Source organism: Pyxicephalus adspersus, chromosome 1, assembly GCF_032062135.1.
Source record: "Pyxicephalus adspersus chromosome 1, UCB_Pads_2.0, whole genome shotgun sequence".
In the NCBI taxonomy this organism is placed as follows: domain Eukaryota; kingdom Metazoa; phylum Chordata; class Amphibia; order Anura; family Pyxicephalidae; genus Pyxicephalus; species Pyxicephalus adspersus.
Window position 1 is genome coordinate 23,666,294 of NC_092858.1, and position 20,086 is coordinate 23,686,379.

Below are 20,086 nucleotides of genomic sequence, written 5' to 3' on the forward strand. Positions count from 1 at the left end.
AGCTGAGTGGCTGACTTCCGCATAGGTGTAGGAGTTCTATAGGTTCCGGCAGATACAGTGGCAGTGTGCGGAGTGTACCGGAAGCTGCTTGTGACCGGCTGTACACTGTGTAGCTGACAGCTGTCCTCTCTGTGTGTAGCCGGACAGGGATGGTGCGGACACCATGGTCCTCTGTGTCTGCGAACTCCTCCAACTCCTGGCTGCTGTGGCGGCTGTAGTGCTGCTGCTGGTGAGTTCTGGGGGCTCCAGCCTGCCCTGACATATAATGTGTGTATATATATATATATATATATATTGTCCTATAGGACCCCTAGATTGTAAGCTCTTCGGGGCAGGGTCCGCTCCTCCTCCTGTGTCACTGTCTGTATCTGTCTATCATTTGCAACCCCTATTTAATGTACAGTGCTGCACTATATGTTGGCGCTATATAAATCCTGTTTATTAATATTAATAATAATAATAATATAGCACACTGCTGGGGTTTGCTGATTTGTTCCCTGTAATATTGCTGCATTTATTCTGCCATCTCCCTCAGTTCCTCATTTTTTTAAACAAGCAGCTACAGATTACCCTTATGCTGCCAAAGCCATTTTGAGCTTATATTATTATTAAACAGGATTTATATAGTGCCAATATATTACACAGAGCTCTACATTACATTGGGGTTGGAAATGACAGACAGATACAGACAGTGATACAGGAGGAGGAGAGGACCCTGCCCCGAAGAGCTTACAATCTAGCAAGTGAGGGAAGTATCACACAATAGGAGGGGAGATACGGAATGGTGGGAAGTAGTGAGGATTTAGGAGACAGAAGAAGATGGGTAGGCAAGTTTAAAAAAAATGGATTTTAAAGGATCTTTTAATGAGCAGAAGCTGAATAGGACGAGGAAGACCATTCCAGAGAGTTGGAGCAGCTTTAGAAAAGTCTTGTATCCGTGCGTGTGATGAGGTTATGAGTGAGGAAGTCATTAGTACATCATTGGAGGAGAGAAGAGAGCGGCTGGGGGAGTACTTTTTTACCAGGGCAGAAAGGTAAGTGGGACAATAAGTGTATAGAGATTTGAAGGCAAAGCACAGGAGCTTGAATTTGATTCTAAGGTGAAATGGAAGCCAATGGAGAGAACTACAAAGAGATGTAGCGGAAGAGGAGCGGAGGGAAGGATGGATGAGTCTGGCTGCAGCATTCATAATAGATTGTAGAGGAGAGAGTCGGGTTAGTGGAATATTAGAAAGGAGGAGGTTACAGTAGTCCAGACGAGAGATAAGAGCGTGTACAAGGAGTTATTAAGTGTGTGTGTGTGTGTTGACGGTACTAAGAATCTCAATAGCCGACACCTTTGCAGATCATCATTTTTAAAGTTACGAAGTTGCTTTTGATCATGCGTGTCAAAAAATATGGTGCAGTCACCTGCTTCTTACACATGTGCACCTGTTGCACATGTTTATTCTCATATGTACATGGGGGTGGAGGCAGTGTGCATGCATGAGATCAAGTGGCATAGCCGTGAATGGGGTAAAAATCACTGCACATGCATGAGTTGAGCATTTCTATTCCTGTTACAGGAAAAGCCCCTTCTACATATGCCTGAGATCGGGTATGTGCAGATGGAGCAGCCTCTTGGAATGCATGACGGTGGTATCCCAGGAGGCTCTGCACTCCCATTCTGACCGCCGCAGCAGTAAAGACAGACGGAGAAGGGTTCCAGTTTTTTTTTTTTCTTTAAAAAATATATATATTTTTTTTAATTCAATTAGTTATTTTTTAACTTTACATAAAAGGGTTATGCAAAGTAGTGCAGGGGGCATGGTATAATACAGCCGTATTTATCTGTAAGGATCCAGCCCTGTTGCTTGTACTTGAGATGCGATTGGTTATAAATGGCAGGGTAAAATCTCTTACATTGAATCCTGTAGAGACATTAGGGCGGTATTGGTTGATGCATTCCAAATATCAGCTTTGAATTGATTTATACAAGGTGTCACATTCTGACAAATCTAGGTGTATTTATATCTTCATCAGTCTGGCATTTGTGGAGTATATAAGACAGATAGAGGAATGGCTGACACTTGATAGACTTGTTCTGCAGGACACAAGCTGGTAAAGGTCTAAATACAGGGTGGGGCCGGCTACCGTATACCTTCATCTGATGACATTTCCACTTTTTTGTCCCATAACAGCTCTGATACAGAGGTGTAAGAGCAGCCGTCTGTCTTAGAATGGAACCTTTGTTCCACACAGTGATGTTTGAAGAAGGTGCATTGTTGTGTAAAGTCCTGCCGTTAAAGCACATCATAACATTGACCATTCTTTTATTCCTAGTTTGCAATTGTAGCGCACGTGACCGCCCAGAAAATGCCAAATCTGCATCGACACGATGCAGAAAAGTTCTTCATTGGAAGCAAAGGAGAAAAAGAACCCTTTCCCAGTATCCATGACCCTCCGGAGAAGGACCTGTCCGTGGTGGTTCCTGCATATAATGAAGAGACACGGTGTAAGTGGGATATGAAGATTAAACAAACACCTATTAATTTTATTATAATTGTAAAAAAAAAAAATTCAGTAGCTCGATGATGCCTATTTATTGCCATTTATAGTGAACAGACAAGTGACACAGAAAGGTAAAACCGGTTTAAATTAATTTTCTCAGGTTAGAAACAATGAAGCTGCACAGAACTGACCTGTGTAAGTGTAGTGTGTACTCTGTAGTGATCTCTTTTTAGGCAATCAGGCTTTCATTTAAATGTCATGGTGGAGGAGCACAGCCCTGATTTCTTTATCTTGTCAATTTCAGCTTGGGCTATTGATCTCTGTAAACATTGATTTTCCAAAATAAACCGAAAGATGTGGAGGAGTCAGGAAATATTGGATTGGATCAATGAAGGATTGATTTTGCAAAATGTTTTTTAAAGAATATCTGAACCCAGGAACAACCAATTGAAGCCAAAATGAGAATAAGGCAGAAGCTTGCTACATGCTTGTACAACCATGTTCTGTTTCTATTATTACCATTGGTGCTGTTGTTTCTCCCAGCACCGGGCACACATCCAGGATACACGCTGCATGCAGGTATTGCTGCTCCCTCCGTGAGATCAGCTGGGTCCATATAAAGGACCAGTGTGTTCGCACCACAGTGCACTGGTCTGCAGGCTTGCCAACTTGTGTGCTATATAGCTAACATGTGGAACTGGTGTATGCACCCAGATGACTGTACTTAGTGAATACCAATATCTTCATGCAGTGTGTACCATTTGCTAGCCAGTACTGGGAGAAACAACAGCACTATTTGTAATGTTACTAAATAATCAAAGATTTTACAAAATTTTTACAAGCTTCTTCCCAGTTTTTAATTAGATTTTATATGGAATTTAATGTACTGCAGCTTTGCACACAAATAGTGTCTGCCTTGCTTTTCATTTTTCAAAATAAGAACATTTTCGGCAAGTACAGAAAATACACTTTACTTGTCCTCTTTGTCTTCTGCCATATTCCTTTTCCATTCTGCACTAGGACCTGTGGGCAGGCTCTGTGTGTTCTCCCCTCACAATCTACATTTATAAAGACAAATGTAAACCCATTTGTAGCCCAAATATAAAATGTAAATTAAAGGGCTCCCTGTGTATAATGATTTGCATATAAAACATAGCCATCGTCTTCTTTGCTATGTAGCATAAATAACGTTAGTTTCTTTTGTTCATGAATTGCTGTTTTTTTTTTTATACATGGGGTTTTGTTAACCAGTGTTATAAATAATAATTGTGCCTAGTTTTAATATTACTGTTTTGTTTTTTCTTTCAGTACCTGTAATGATGGACGAAGCTCTGGAATATCTTGAAAAGCGACAGGCATGTATACAAAGTACAAAAAATGTGCTATTGACTTGGGTTTTTACAGGAGGGAGGAGAAGAGGGATGACCTTATTTGTGTCCTGCTGCTTCTACCCTTTCCAGTTGGGGGTCAGAAATTGCGAACAGAACAAAACCTACAACTGCTCTGGTAAAGTCTCCCATTTCATTGAGGAAAGGTTCACCGAGAATGACAAGAAGCAGAAACTTAAATTTAGCAGAGATTACACCAGTTAGTGGAGTTGCAGGTTTAGTCATGTACTGCAAAGATAAAAAGGCTTTTGCCTTATTCCTTCATTTCCACATCAGTGCAAATATGGTAATACTTCATTTTTAAAAACATTTCCTATAATCTTTGATTTTTATGTTTCTTTTATGCAGAAGCAACGTCCATCTTTCAAATATGAGGTCATCGTTGTAGATGATGGAAGTTCTGATAAAACAACACAGGTAACTAAAGAGATAATGAAAAAACATAATTGCACGGCTGTGCACAGATTGTACACAAAGTAACGTATATATCGGTGTATTTGCAACCTTTCTCAGTCCACATATTCTGCACCTAATGCAGAGAACTATCTACAGTGTACATGCAGATTTTTTACCCTTTGAAAGACTGTTTAGAACATTGCTATTCTATTGAACACTGCATTGTGGTAGCCAGTGAGAGCCACCTGCTTTGCAGGACACATAGGGCCTGATTTATTCAATTTCTCAAAGGCTGGAGCGGATATAGTTTCATCAATGAAGCTGGGTTTTGCAGCAAACCTGGAATTGATCTAGTCGAGGATTCAAAACATTTGCTAGCAAAGCCTTGGAGAGCTTTAATAAATCAGGGAATTGGAATGGCATTTCCAGATGATAGGAGTTCCATATCACTTTGCTTTTACCCCAATTTCTTTTCTTTAACATATAAATATTTTCCTTTTACGGTTTAATCGGGCAGTGATGGTGTGCACAGTATCCCATACCACTGTACACACATTTTAGAACTGTCAGAACAATGAAGGAAAATTGCTAATTGTGTGATATGCGGTTACCACTCTTCACCCCCCACTTTCTAATACAAGCTTCCTATCAGTTTCACCTTTTTGATGTACTTCTTTCTAGTGCATTGTCTGACTAAAGAGAACCAGTCAGGCTCCCACTGTCCTGTAAAATCCCCAGTACTTGGCGTGTGCATACTATGGAAGAGTCTGATCCATCTACAGCTGTCTGTGCCTAGGAAGGGCTGTAAACATGGCTGCATGTGTACATTTGCACCTTTTCATTTCAGTATTGCCATGCTCGAGGCAGCATATTTGGTAACTAAGTCTTTAGGACTCTACATTGTGTAATTCACAGGCATTTTTTTTATTATATTCATTCATATTCTATTCAGAAACAGGATTTATACAGCGCCAACATGTAGCACTGTACTTTAAATAGGGGTTGCAATTTACATACACCGTCCATAACCTTTATCTATGCATATGCATAACCTTTATCTATGCTTTCCCATTTTCTCAGTTCTATAAATGACCCCATTCACTGTACACTGTCATTCCTAATATCTTTCTTCCAATGTGGATCTTCCAACTTCTACTTGTCAGCTCTTTTTTTAGTGTCTCCACTTCTGTGCTCAAAAGAAATGGGCAAACAAAACAACAACAAGTCTAGACCTCCTCAGAAAACCCTGGTGGGAAAAATAAAATCTGTGCTTTTTGACATAATTTATAGTTTTATGTACTCCTCCTCTTTACAGAGCCACTAATAATTGCAGTCCTGTTTGGAGTATTTGTATGATTGTTGCCATACCCTGCACCCTGTGATGGCTGACCCGGCTCTGAGGGATTATTGACATTCTTATGTGACCATCGCTGAATACTTACCTTTGTACTGAGCTGTGTGATCATAATAAATCTGTTTGCGCTCTCAAAATATTTCATTCTAAATTGTAGTTTGGTCAATTCATTTTATAAACATTTACAGTAGGTTTAGCTGACATGGCCATGGGGAATAAATCTGATAAAAGCTGTAACTGGTTTGTAACTGGTGTAGGTTTACACAAATATCGTATGTACATATATAAATGGAAATGAGAAATTATTTTAATTTTATTTGTTTTTTTGTTTTTTATTTAGGTTGCCTTGACCTATTCCAAAAAGTATGGAAGTGATAAGGTTCGCGTGCTCACACTAGTAAATAATCGTGGCAAAGGTGGAGCTGTGCGAATGGTGAGCAAATCTTAACTTTGTGCATAAATCAGCAAAGGGCTCCTGATAAATCAGCAAAGGGCACCTGATAAATCAGGAAAGGGCGCCTGATAAATCAGCAAAGGGCTCCTGATAAATCAGCAAAGGGCTCCTGGTCTTCCTATCCATAACATACTTCCTGTGCTAGGCTGACAACACTTTCTTATGCAGAAGCAATGTTGTCAACCTAGGACAGATCCTGTAGAATTACAAAACAACTCCCCCTTTTCAACCCTATAATATGGAAGGTGTTTTGTAGTTAAAAATGAACTGGGCAGAGCTGTAAATATTGTTTGAGATAACACTGCAGAGTGTGACACGTATGTTTGTGCATTTATGAACAGATTATGATAATCCTTTTTAGTTATATATTTCATAGACTAAAAGAGGAACAAACAAAAAGTTAACAAAAAAACCTATCCAGATATACCAGGTGTATGTTTCTTTCCTTCAGCAAATAGTGTTAAATTTTCACTTTAAAAAATCAATAGAACATCTTACTATACCAAGTTGCCCAGAAGTGTGTACAGACAGCCGATGTACTATATATAGGCTGCTTTAATACTGTGCTGCAATAGCAGGCTTGACCAGCAGGTGGCAACAAAATAAACCTTATAGCAACTCAGAAAGGATTTTTGTTATTAATAAACTGTATTTGTATAGCCCAAACATAGTGTGCAGCGCTGTACATTAAATAGGGGATGCAAAGGATAGACAGATACCATACAATGACACAAGAGGAGAAGAGGACCCTTTCCAAAGAGCTTACATTCTAAGTTTTTTTTTTTTTTCCTACACTTTTTATTATACACATTCTGGTCTCAGGGCACCCCCCAACATGTGTTCCAACCCCTGATCCCCCCCCAAAAAAAGACAGAGGCACTGAAGAATAAATTGGTGGTAGTTGAATGTCTTACAATATTTATGCTATCAAACCCAAACTTTCAGTAAAACATACACTTTAAACTCAAACTTGGCCCTAGAATGATTTTGTTCATTCTACCATGTGTGGCAATACCTACTTGCAGTGGGATTGTCACTTCTATATGTGCATACCTGAATTTTTTAAAACGTAACTTTTTATTGCCATCACAAGTGTGCTATTGATAGGAATATTTGAAAGAACTCTAATCACCAGTATCAAAAAACCCTTAGCCATCTGTAAACCTATAAATCAACTCCTGCTTGCTATAAGGACCAGTGCTGGTAAAGCTGCCAGTCGAACCCTTAGATCCTTAGTATCAAAAGGATTAACATTTATGTCAAGACAAAAACAAAAGTGAATTTGTATTTACTCTAACATTCTTAAACTTTTAATATGAGAAAAATACAGAAAAATACCTATTGGTGGGATAGAAATATATTGTAGGCCTATCATCCTCTTTGACATGACAACACTGCTCTGAATTCCTTTGCATATGGTGTCACCCTTGCTACTTCATTGCTGATAAGTTACTAAAAACTAAAAAACTCCTTCCTTTGCACAGAAGTTACCAGCTTATTTCCAGCAAATTCAACAGGTATAGACCAAGAGGGAATAAATAGGAGAAACTTGTTAGTGTGCAACCATACCACTGCCAGCAGTAAAGCTGATTGCCTTCCAAAGTAAAATACTGAGAATAACAGCACTGAGTACTGAGCCTGTTGTTGTGTAGGATAGCTAAAAACCTGCGGGGTAATGGAGTTGGGTTTTAGTGGTTTATAGAAGCTTCATTTGTTTGGTTGCCTTTTATGATATCTCTGTATATGTGTTTTCTGTCTTTTTAGGGAACTCTGGTGTCCCGGGGCAGGACTGTGTTAATGGCTGATGCTGATGGTGCCACCAAGTTTGCAGATTTAAAAAATGTTGAAGATGGACTTGAGAGTCTCAAGCCCTGGCCAGTGAGTTTTCCTTTATTGTTGAGACTCTGGTTGTGGCATGAAGTATCGTTAAATTAGAGTTTTTTTTTTCTTTTACAATCCGTTGAATATGTTTCTATTTTCCAAACTAGGATAACATGGCAATATCATGTGGATCACGTGCGCATCTAGAAAAGGAGTCTATAGCCCAGGTAAGATATTTTATATTCTTGAACCCTTTGTGAATTTAAACCTTACATGAATATAACTATCATATAATGTAAAAGAACAAATTAGTTGCAGATCACCATGTGGTATTTTGTATGATCTAACTTGATTAATTAACTTGTGATTGATTTGATTGATCAACATTTTGTTTGAAATAAAACTCTACCTCTGCTTCCCTTTTAAAAGTACACACTAAAATAGGGAATTTTAAGACACCCTCAAAGGATCTGCCTGTGATCACATGATCATTTGTAGTGTTGTAAAACTAGCAGAATCTACATCTTGGTGTCCATATGGATGTGCAATATTCTCTATGAGAGGACTAAAAGATGTGAAGATAAAGTTGGTGCTTGAAATATTTAATCAATCTTTTTAAACACTTCTAGGAAAAATAGACCACTTGTTTACAGACAGTATAGATGGACCACAACTTCAATGTTGCCATTAATGGAAGGAAGAGACTTAAAGTTCTGCAAATTTTGAAAATGACAGCTAGTTGCAAATTTACAAATTGATCTAATTAATCTAACATTGTGCTGTGCTGCTGGCCACCACACAAACTTCCTCACCAAGTTGATAGTACATTTGAGTAGTTGTTGCTTTTCACCTTACATTCAGCTAATGCATCAGACCTTGTCACTCGTTGTGATATCCTGTATAAAATATGCAGGCCAGAAAGTAATGGAAATGTTGCTTCCAATCATTGTGAATCATGTCATTTGTAGTGGATAGTTGAAAAAGAAAGCTAACATCTACTTGGCAACGTTTAGAGTTGGATACAAGTTCTTTTTCTTTTCTAAGCATCCAGATGGCAGAACAAGAGAAAATACTTTGGTTTGTAGGGTAGTAATAGGGTAGTACATTGCCAAAATGATCTACATTTATTATGCAGAACATTTTTGCAGAATTTTTTTTCTCTTTAGGTCACTTAAAACTAAATAAAAAAAAAAAAACCAAAAGCACTAAAAACGCAACACATAATATTCACATTAGGGCAACAAGTGCTTGTGGATACTTAAGATCTCTTTTACATTTTATTCTTTAGCGTTCTATGTTCAGGACCTTCCTTATGTACGGTTTCCATTTCCTTGTCTGGTTTTTATGTGTCCGTGGAGTCAGAGACACACAATGTGGCTTCAAGCTGTTTACAAGAGAAGCTGCTGCACGCACATTCGCAGCTCTTCATGTCGATCGATGGTGAGTTTCCAATTTAACAAAAATATATGATTTATAATATCAAGTCGCTAATACTAAACTACAGCATGGGTTAGTAATGGTATCTCATGAGCCTCCCAGTTAGGCCCTACACATGCCATGCATTCTTTTGAAAACTGCAAACGTTGCTGCTATGTGACTGCTGTCAATATTGGGGCCCTAAACCTTTGTGCACCTACTTTTTTTAGGATCTGTTCCCTCAATTTCATATAGGTACTCCTTTTGGTGTCATGCAGTGCCATTAATTCTGAATGGCATCCAATTGTACATTCTCAGCTCACTTGCATTCAATGCATTGTGCTGCTAATAATTCTGCATTCACTGTTTTTAATCTGTTGAGGCTCTTTATGAAATGGAGCAGGGACTGTAAAAAATTCAGTAAGAACAAAATACGGGTACTTGTACTAGCATGTTGTTGAATATATAACTTTTATCAAAGCATCATTTTATAAATACCAAATCACTGCACCTTGATCTACTTCCATTCATTGACATTAGGTTCCTGAAGAGCTAAGATATTCATGTTGTCTGTATTCTCTGGAATTCTCTTACTTAAAGATGTACATCTTCTATGTCACATTCACAAATAGATATATCCTCAATAACCACTGCTTTGTTCTAGAGAGCCTTGTCAGCCAGGTTCATGAAGTCTGTGGGATCTATACTTATGAATGCCCATAGATATTAGGTACCGTATTTTTTGCCATATAAGACGCACTTTTTCTTCCCCAAAACTGGGGGGGAAAAGTTAGTGCGTCCTATACGACAAATGTGTTATAAAATAATTAAAAAAATATACTCACCCGATACCCGATCCTGCGTGTGTTCTTTCAGAATCTTTTTTTTCTAGATTTTCCTCCTTTAAAATTGGGTGCGTCTTATATTCCGGAGCGTCTTATACAGCGAAAAATACGGTAATTGCCTCTGGCTGAGGGAAGCTGTCCTCCATGACATGTTGCCAGGGGAATGAGCAATGAGATGTTGGATAGCCTTGTCAAATTGCTATTATTTCCCCCATCTTGAAAGGTGAGGAGGACCAGATCCTCCATAAATTGCTATATACGCCCCTCTCTACTTTATTCACTCACATTTTATCTTCTGTCATGTCTTGTGCCAGATTTATATCCAGATTGAAAAGACTGCACCTTTGCACTACACTTCTGGCATGCTTAGTTTTCTTAAGTAGAAATGGAAATTGGCTCAACAATTTACATTATCTTCACTCTTATTATTGTGTTTATTGTCTGCTCTATAAGCATAGATGACTTGTTTATAAAGCACAAAAGCCTTATGGGTCCTGTAAATTTTTTTTTGGTTGTATGCTTAGGCTATGCACTCACATAGGATAAATGTCACTGGAAACAATCTTTCTTGATTATTTCCTATGACAGATAGAGATGGGGGGGACGAGGACAAGTGTACAGATAGCATGCGTTCTATAGTTCTTTGGTGAGGTAAAGGTGGGGAGGAAAGGCAAGCAGCACCCTGCTGTTCTCCCCAAGTCATTCACTGATCCACCAGAGAAGATCAATGAACAATGTCTGGGGACTGCTTTACATGTCAGATTTTCACCCAAAACAACCGCAACTGTTCATCTTGGGCAAGAATATTTTTATGAGTGTATGTAGCCTTTGATAGCTGGCTTAGCACTGTTGAGATGAGGAAATTGATGACAAACCCAAAACCATTCCTCTTTCGTGGTGCAGCCAATTTAATATCTTGAGTTTCAAATGGAAATTACTGTGCTGTTGAAAAGACCCGGTGCACCCTTTCACAGCTTCTTGTCTGATGAATGAAAATTTTCTCTAATATTTTCTGATACAAGGCATTAATGTTGCCAACAACATTCCTCCATGGATCATAGTACAGATGCTCTGCACCTTTCTACAGGCTTTGGTAATTCTCATACTGCATTCATAGACCAGTTTGCACATCAATGGGATAATCATTTTGTTCAGAAGTTTTGAGGTTTCTCTGGTGCTGGTTTTCATAGTGCAAATGGGCTGTTTTATGGTGTTGTCGACTTCTGCTATGGGTATGTAAACGTATGAGCATACCTGCTTGTATCGATATGTTCAGTTAAAGATGAAACCAGTAGAATAAATCCGGTCCACATTTGCAGTGAAAATAAGAATGATGTGTCCACTACATTTAATGGAAGCCATGTTCATGTGAGACACTTGTTCAAGTATAATATTAGAAGCCGGCTTTCAGTCCCATTACTAACTGCAGAATTTGTTTTGTGCCCCTTACATTTCCTTATTTATGCTTAAATTGATGAGCTATTTGTTTTATAATCTGGTTGCTTTGTGTCTGTCTGACCATTATTAAGAATAAAGGAAATGGGACATTAGGATGTGTGTAGCGTACAAGGTCTGTCCAATATTTGTAGCACACTTTGTAGATTCTAGGAGTTTGGGTTCCATAGCAGTTGGAACTTCTGGTTTTTATATGCATGCTTGTAAGGTGGAAAGTGATGCAGCGGGGATGACAAGACAGCCTTGCTGGAGATTTATTTTTATCTTTACTAGCAGATTGTTAACATTCCCCTTTCCTGGGATTAGCATGAGGTGGTATTTTCTAAATATTAACAATGTTTCTGTCTCCAGCAGTTGACTTGCCACCTTTAACTAAACACTGCTGTCTCGATATCTTGCGTGTCTCAGACATCCTCAATCACAAATATAAATGCTGCCATTTTCTCTCCCTATACACATTTCTATGGCAGTCACACTAAACATTGAAAGATACGATAAAACCTTTCACTCTGTGTATGAGAAGTGTAAATATAATCGACACTCCTTGGAAGCAAGTGAAGCAATTACAGAGTTGTAACAGTGCTAAAGTGCTTTACATTAATGAGAACTATTCCAAGTGTAGCTTATGCAAGAATCTGGATCCTTGGTTTTAAATTAGTATCACTGTTTATTGGTATGAAAGATTTATATTCGCCTTCTTAAAGTGGAACTAAAGCCTTAGAGATATAAATTACTAACAGACAGGATTTTATTGCAGGGGAGACTCCATCTGTCTCTTCTGTCATAAAAGTTTCTCTGGTTAGCAGAATAAGTTAACTCCTATGTATGTGCACTGGAGAGCCACCATCCCAGAATGGTCAAACAAGATAGCCAAGAATGCTGGTAACAAGATTAGGTCCAGCGGAGCAACACCAAAAATTTGGCTGCTACATCTATGAAGAAACCACAGTGGCAGGAAAGTCTGCCATAATGTACAAATATGCCGTGCGAATTTACACATTATGACAGAAACCCTGGGGACCTGCAGCAAGTTATAGTTCCATTTAAACTCATTTAAGAAGTAAATAGAGCATAAAAAATAACATTTTAGTCATATACCAATATATGCTTACGCAACCAGCCCATAGACGGCCCATATTCCTGTTCTGGGTCTGCTTGATCATTGGGGTTGTTGAAACACAAAACTTACTTAAAAAACAGTGAACTTGTGAAATCTATATTACATGCACGGTGGCTCAGTGGTTAGCACTCAGGCCCTTGCAGCTATAGGTCCCAGGTTCGAATCTGAGCCAGGACACTATCTGCATGGAGTTTGCAGGTTCCCCCCGTGTCTGTGTGGGTTTCCTCCGGGTACTCCGGTTTCCTCCCACGTTCCAAAAACATGCAGTTAGGTCAATTGGCTTTCCCCAAAATCTACTTTAGACTGTGTTGGAGATTATCATACATAAAGACATTAACATATGACTATGGTAAAGATAATGGATTGTGAGCCCCCTTGAGGGACAGCTAGTGAAATGACTATGGACCTAATTGCTTTAAATTCTAATGGTTCGAATAACTACCACCAATTAACATGTTTTCTTACCAAGGCATAATTTATGTCTTATATCATATATGTGTATGTAAATCACGTTCATTCAAAGATTGTTGCCTTAATTTAAGAACTTTTGTATTTACCTTTTTGTATAATCTCTTCCACATTTATATAGACCATTCTTTTATTGAATATACTACATTGTTTTATCTCAGTCACATTACGCTCTTTATATATACCCTGAAGAAGCCTATTAATGAAATGCTTTGAGATTGAAATGTTTTGTCTTCATGAAATAACTAGGTTTTTATGTACACGAAGTCCCTGGGTTACATACCAGATAGGGACTGTAGGTTTGTTCTTAAGTTGAATTTGTATGTAAGTCAGAACAGGTACATTATTTTAATAAATGCAATTAGGACAGATGTTTGTCTCAAAATATTTTTAGGCAGTGTCAGTTACTGTAAAAAAAACCTCAATGTAAGTTATTCACAAACAAAGTAAATACCTGTATAGATGATATGATAATCTAAATGGGGATACAGTACCTTTATTGAATGTAGTGTGCTTTAATGTGTCTTATTTTGGACTACTGATCGTATATCCTCTTGGTATATGAAATATAATATCACTTTTACCCATAAAACCCCAGCTTTCCTTGTCTCTTGAATTATAGAAGCTGGCATGACATGAATGCCCTCTGACAAAGTGCCAAACAACTGTTTAATCCTTGACCACAGAGAGCAAGTCTTTCTGGTTTGTGGTTGATATCGGCATATAGAAGCTGCAGTATCCCAACAAGCTTTGCGTTAAATGATACTTTGTATCCTGTGTTTCTTAGAGTTTACAAATATTCTCATGATCAGTTTATTACTATGCATTTTAGTGAAAGGCTCACTTTACATTTCAGGTTGACCGATTTTTATAATCTAAAACGTACAATATCCAAACTATTTAAAAAATAATTCCAGACCTGCAATCCTAAATGTGATTATAAAATCACTACTGTGCTTTAACCTTCTTATCTGTGTAATTAACCTTTCTCTTCATAATAAGATGACTCTGAACAGATTAACAACCTCATCTCCTAAATATCCTCCTTGCAGAACTGTAATGACAGCTGAAATAGCCTGTGTAGCTCAGATCAATATATTGTATCTCCTATTTATGCAGGGCCTTTGATGTGGAGCTCCTATATATAGCTCAGTGCCTGAAGATCCCTGTTGCAGAGGTTGCAGTAAACTGGACAGAAATTGAAGGTAAGATGGGATGTGTGTTATACAGTCTGCTCATCTTTCTTCAAAAATGATCAGAAGTGCTGACATTTTAAATTATATCTAGGCAGAGCTCAATATTGAGAGCTGTAAACCCCATGAAACTTTGGGCCTGATTTATTAAAGCTCTCCAAGCCTAGAGCGGATACATTTTCATCAGCAAACCTGGAATGGATCTGGTCCAGGATTCAAAACATTTGCTAGCAAATGACTTTGAAGAAATCTATTTCAGATTTGCTGGACCACCCAGCTTCACTGATAAACGTGTATCCTCTCCAGCCTTGGAGAGCTTTAATAAATCAGGGCCATTGTTTTTTATGTTAAATAGAGGATTGCAATGTTTTGCCTTTTTCCCCCCATTGTTACTGCTGATACTTTGCTACATGATGTTAATCTGCTGTATACCATTGCAGGTGAAAGTTTTGCTTTACCCTCTTTACCACCTACATAGTTAAGCAAAACCTTTGATGATCTGAATTAAAGCCGAACTCCAATCTTAGCAGTATTTTACCATCCCCCTCTCCTGTACTGAAACTTCTTGAATTTCACTCATTGGGAGCTTCTCCCAGTGCCCCGACTTATTAAAGCTCTCCAAGACTTGAAAAGATAGATTATAATGGGAGAACCTAAGTGATCTAGCAAACCAGGAATGAATCTAGTCTGAGACTGACAACATTTGCCAACTGATAGCAAATGCGTTTTAAGAAATCCTTTCTAGGTTTGCTGGATCAACTAGGTTCTCTCATAATAGTCTTTCTTCTCCAGTCTTTGAGAGCAGTGCTTAACCCAGAAGCCGGTGGAAATAAATTATAGGCGGGTGGAAACCCATGAATTGTGACCCAAGTCTTAAGTAACGACCCAAAAACAGCTGGGTGGTTGCTGAAAAGTGCCGGGTGGTGCACCCAGCTAAAATGGGCTGGGGAGAACACTGGAGAGCTTTTATTAAATGGGGCCCATTGTGTATTAGAAGGCTGCTCAAGTCAGAGCCTAGCTGAAGGATATCAGGCAACACCTAGCCCTTTCCTCCCATCCCGCCTGTTTTTGACCCTTTCAAGCATTGCATTTAAATGTATTTATTAATGAAGGGTTAGCATTACATGTGGATGTTACTTTGGTGTACAAATACCTTCTTCCCAGGAACACCCACTCATCTGGAATAACTTTCACTGATCAAGACATTTTAAAAGTTGCATAACGCTTCACAAGAGCCAGCATCTGGCCTGAAGACATATAAGAGGAGTACTGAGACAGGGTGCTATGATGTTTTTAGGAAGCTATGTGTATACATATTGATCTACGTATCTATGTACAGTACCCTACCAGCAACCAATCCTAGCCCCCCCGCATTGCACAGAGAACCACCAAGACCCAGTGATGTTGTCATTGGATGTAAATAAGATATTTAATGAAAACAGATTTCATGATTTTCATTCAGATTTTATATAAAAACTTACCGTATTTTTCGGACCATAAGACGCACTTTTTTCCCCCCAGAAGTGGGGGGAAAAAGTCCCTGCGTCTTATGGTCCAAATGTAGCCTCTGTGCCCGGGCCGTCTCTCCGGTATCCTCCCCAGCCGCTGTCCCGTCCCCCCTGTGTAGCCCCCCCCTCCGGCTTTTCTCCTGTCCAGCGCGGCCAGAGTGACTGTGACTCCTGTCACTCTGGTATCTTGCTCCCGCGTCCTCCCACTCTCAGCATGATTGGCTGACAAAGTCATGCTGGGAGCAGGAAAGCACACACATACACAACACACATACACAACACAAAGTAAACAAATGTTATATTGCAATCCGATTGTCATACATAGTATGACAATCGGATTACAACTGAAAGGAAATACTCACCCAGGTGTCCGCAGCTCTGCTTGCTGCTAGCATCTTGCAGAGAGATGTATAGCACAATGCAGAAATCCTGCATTATGCTATGTATCTCGCCACACATGCCAGCAGCTTCCAGCCTCCGTATCTGTCTCAGTCTGTGTGAGCACGCAGGGAAATCCCCCCCCCTCACATCACTCCGGAGGATGAGTCATCTTCCAGTGATATGATTGGTGATGTATGGGGGTGTGTCAGGGAGGGAAATTTAAAGGCAGATTACAATGTAATCTGCTTTTAAATGGTTTTTACAGTACAAAAACACCACACAACATAAAAATAAAAGTACCGTACATTTTGATTTTATTTTTAGATTACATTGTTGTCTAATATTTCATTATTGTTTTAAATTATTATTTATATTTATGTATTATATTATAATTTATGATTTTAATATAATACATATAAATAATGTTAATAATGGTTCTAAATGCTGCTGTTTACTTTACAGGGTTGATTACATGTGTTTATGACTGTGCTGTTGGTTTTTAATGCACATAAAATATTTTAGGACACTATTTGTTTCAGAATATTTTTTTCTTCATTTCCCTTCTCTAAAAAGTGGTGCATCTTATGGTCCAGTGCGTCTTATGGTCCGAAAAATACGGTAATTAGCATGTTGATGAGGGGAAAAAAGGAAGTACTAGTCAAGGGAAAAACTTTACCTTTTAATGTCTAATGAATGAAGGTCTGATTTTAATGTCTGTTTCAGTGAGAAGTGGCAGAACATTTCCCGGAACAAAACATTCCAGATTTAAAACAATACATTTATATTGAGTATAGTGCCAGAAATATTTTAATATAGAGTTTAAACCTGCACAAAAACAGTGCTTGTGCAATGATGGTTGTCCAGGTAAGATGAACTCCATTTACAAGAATCAATCAAAGTTTCCCTTAAAGCTGACAATATACAAAGTTCCAAATGTTCCTTCTTGTCATTTAAAAAAAATGTTTTCTGCTATCCATACCATCACCATTTTTTCCCTAAAAATAATCGGTCTTTTATAAGATTGAGATCACTACAACCATTCAAGTAAAGATCATTAGGACTTACATACATTCATTAGATTTTTGTCCATGAAAAACGTTCGTGAAAGATCCCTTCCAACTACAAAAAACTGCAGAATGCATGAATGAGCACTGTACATACAACACCGTTCTGCTCCATGGAAAGGGGAGGGGGAGAACCACAGAGCGGCACCCCGCTGCACTCTCTACCCTTCACTTATATTGTGATCGTTCGTCGTTCATGCATCCGCCAGCTCGATAATCAGACAAGAGTCATCTGACGTGTGTACATAGCCTAAGGCTAAAACTGCATATCGGCCCTGAACCGATTATCAGGCGAGAACCGTTTGACAAGTGTACGCAGCTTTAGGGTGCAACCATCTGCCAGATTTGTGTGGAGACAGAAATAGTCACCTATATATAAACTACTACACTCATTAAAATGTACCTAAACTCACATTTTCACTTTACATAATAGGGTAGACAACCCTAAAAAGAATAAAAGGGAAAATGTTATTAAATATTTTTTTATAACTGCAACAACCTCCCCTTTCAGTCTTGATCGTCTAGGTGATCAAGACTGAGTGGGAGTGCAGAGCCTCCCGGGATACCTACGTCACGCATCCCGGAAAAACTGGGTGCTCTATCTGCGCATGCCCTAATCTCGGGACATGTGCAGAAGAGGCATTTTTTTCTATTAAGGGAAAGAGAAGCTGATCTCACGCAAGCGCAGTGAGATCAGGTCTTTAAAAAAAAAAAAAAAACGGGTGATGTGCCAAGGAGGAAGTGAGGAATGAAGATGGCCCATCGCTGAGGAAGAGGAATTCCAGGACAACGCAGGACTGCATTGCGTGAAGGACAAGCGTCATCGAGGGACCTGCTGGATTAAAGGTATGTATATTTGTTTTGTTTACGGTTTAGTTCCGCTTGAAGATCTTTCTTGGGACTTTTTTTTTCCCCTTCTCTCTAGAGAATATGCTTCTTTTCTCAAAGAGATTTAAACAAAAACGTTGGTGACAAAAATAGTATTCTTGGGTCTGTACCTGTGGAGCAATGTGTAGTTACTCTTCTCCAGCAAGTCAGAACTGTCACTGGTAGGAAAAACCATCAGGGCTCCACACTGGTTCCCAATAAACTTCCAGCAGGGCAAACACAGACTATAACTTGCCATGTGCTGTCAGGTGTAGCAAATTTGCTAATCTATATCTTAATTTGATGTGTTTAGCTCTAGCAGACTTATCATTGGCCTATCTTGGCATTCTTCTGTAAATCTTTTAAGATCAATATATTTGTGTAGGAAGTTACAATGAATAGATTCCTTCTAGGGAACAGAGTAGATATACTTTGATTTTTACAACTTCTGTGTTTTCTTGTTTTCAGGATCCAAACTGGTGCCTTTCTGGAGCTGGCTGCAGATGGGTCGAGATCTCCTTTTTATAAGACTACGTTATCTAACTGGTGCCTGGAAGATAGACAGTACTGGCAAATTAAATTAACTAGTTTTATTATGGCACGCAGAGAAACATGGAAGCCACAAGGTGTGAAGCAATGTGGGGTAACATTGGCACGGTACTTCCTGCAGTAAAATGCTGGGGTCTCTCTGTTACTTGCACTGTTGCAGCATTATATCCAATGGTATATTGTAGCCACCTTATGTTTCATATACATGGTGGTAACAAATGTGAAGGTTCTGATTTTCTAATGTGTCCAGGTATGGGTTGTAGTGATACAAGATATTTGTTGCCTGTAAACTGGTTAATTGGAAAAATCATTCTCACCTGTACATTTATAATATTAAATGTACTGCAAAAGTCATTGTGCAGACCAGTTTACCACATGAAACCTCTTCATAAACAATGAGCAGTAATGTTCCGATGAAATGCTCCATAGTTGGCTATATGCAAAATATTCTATACTGTATCTACAGTCTAGCAGGGTTCTTGCAGTACACTTTCCATTGATCTTCCTGTCCTGGGTACATTTTTTTTTCTAATTTTTGTTCTAATTTTTTCCCTGCTGAACTGCATTGCAGTTTTCTGTTTTAAATGTCATTTATGTGTCTTTTGTTCTTTGTTTTTTTTTTTTTTTCTGACCTATAACTTTTCCAAAACAAAAATAAAGAGATTTTTATTTAAAAAAAAAAAAAAAAAGCCAAACTTTTGTTTTTCCATACTTCTCCCCCTTGAAAAAAATACCAAATTTCGATACAACAGCCACCCCTACAGTGACCATTTACAGCAGGTTTCTCATATGTATTGTGTCAAACATCTTGTTTGTTTTGTTTTTTTTTATGTGGAAGAGATATGGCAATGCTCTGTATATGGTGAAGTATAAATATGTAATAAAGGGCCTTTTCTTTTACATATCTTTTGCAGTCCAGTGTGCGCTTCTGCAGTTTCTCTTTATGCTTATCACTCCTAATAGGAGTAGCAGATACTGGCTATGTCATTAGAATTTTATTTAAAAATCCCCTAACACCAGCAGTGTACTTAGGATTAAAGAATAAAAGAAGATTTCTAAGGAGATCATTCAGACTAGACTATAGGCTTCTATGGCTGATATCTCCTGGCAGTTAAGCCAAAGTTTTGGCTTCAATATTTTCAGAACCATTCTTTGACTCCCCCAACAACCACCAGCCAATGATCACAAATACTGATATTTACTGTTCTGACCAGCAGGTTTATTATGTCTGCGGCATAATATATATACAGCAATTCACAAAACCAAGGTAAGTGCTCCAGACTTTCAGGCAAAATACATGGAGAATAAAGAGCCGGG

The 20,086-nt window shown here is 38.6% G+C and overlaps 1 protein-coding gene across 1 annotated transcript; it reads left to right on the forward strand.

The window, feature by feature from the left end:
- On the forward strand, window positions 1-19,673 carry ALG5 (ALG5 dolichyl-phosphate beta-glucosyltransferase). The gene is made up of 10 exons (XM_072404015.1): window positions 1-229; window positions 2,323-2,494; window positions 3,799-3,845; window positions 4,227-4,295; window positions 5,969-6,061; window positions 7,847-7,960; window positions 8,071-8,130; window positions 9,192-9,343; window positions 14,327-14,412; window positions 18,689-19,673. The coding sequence occupies exons 1-10, from the start codon at window positions 164-166 to the stop codon at window positions 18,802-18,804; spliced, it is 975 nt and encodes a 324-aa protein (XP_072260116.1). The 5' UTR covers window positions 1-163; the 3' UTR covers window positions 18,805-19,673.
- The last annotated feature ends 413 nt before the right edge of the window (window positions 19,674-20,086 follow it).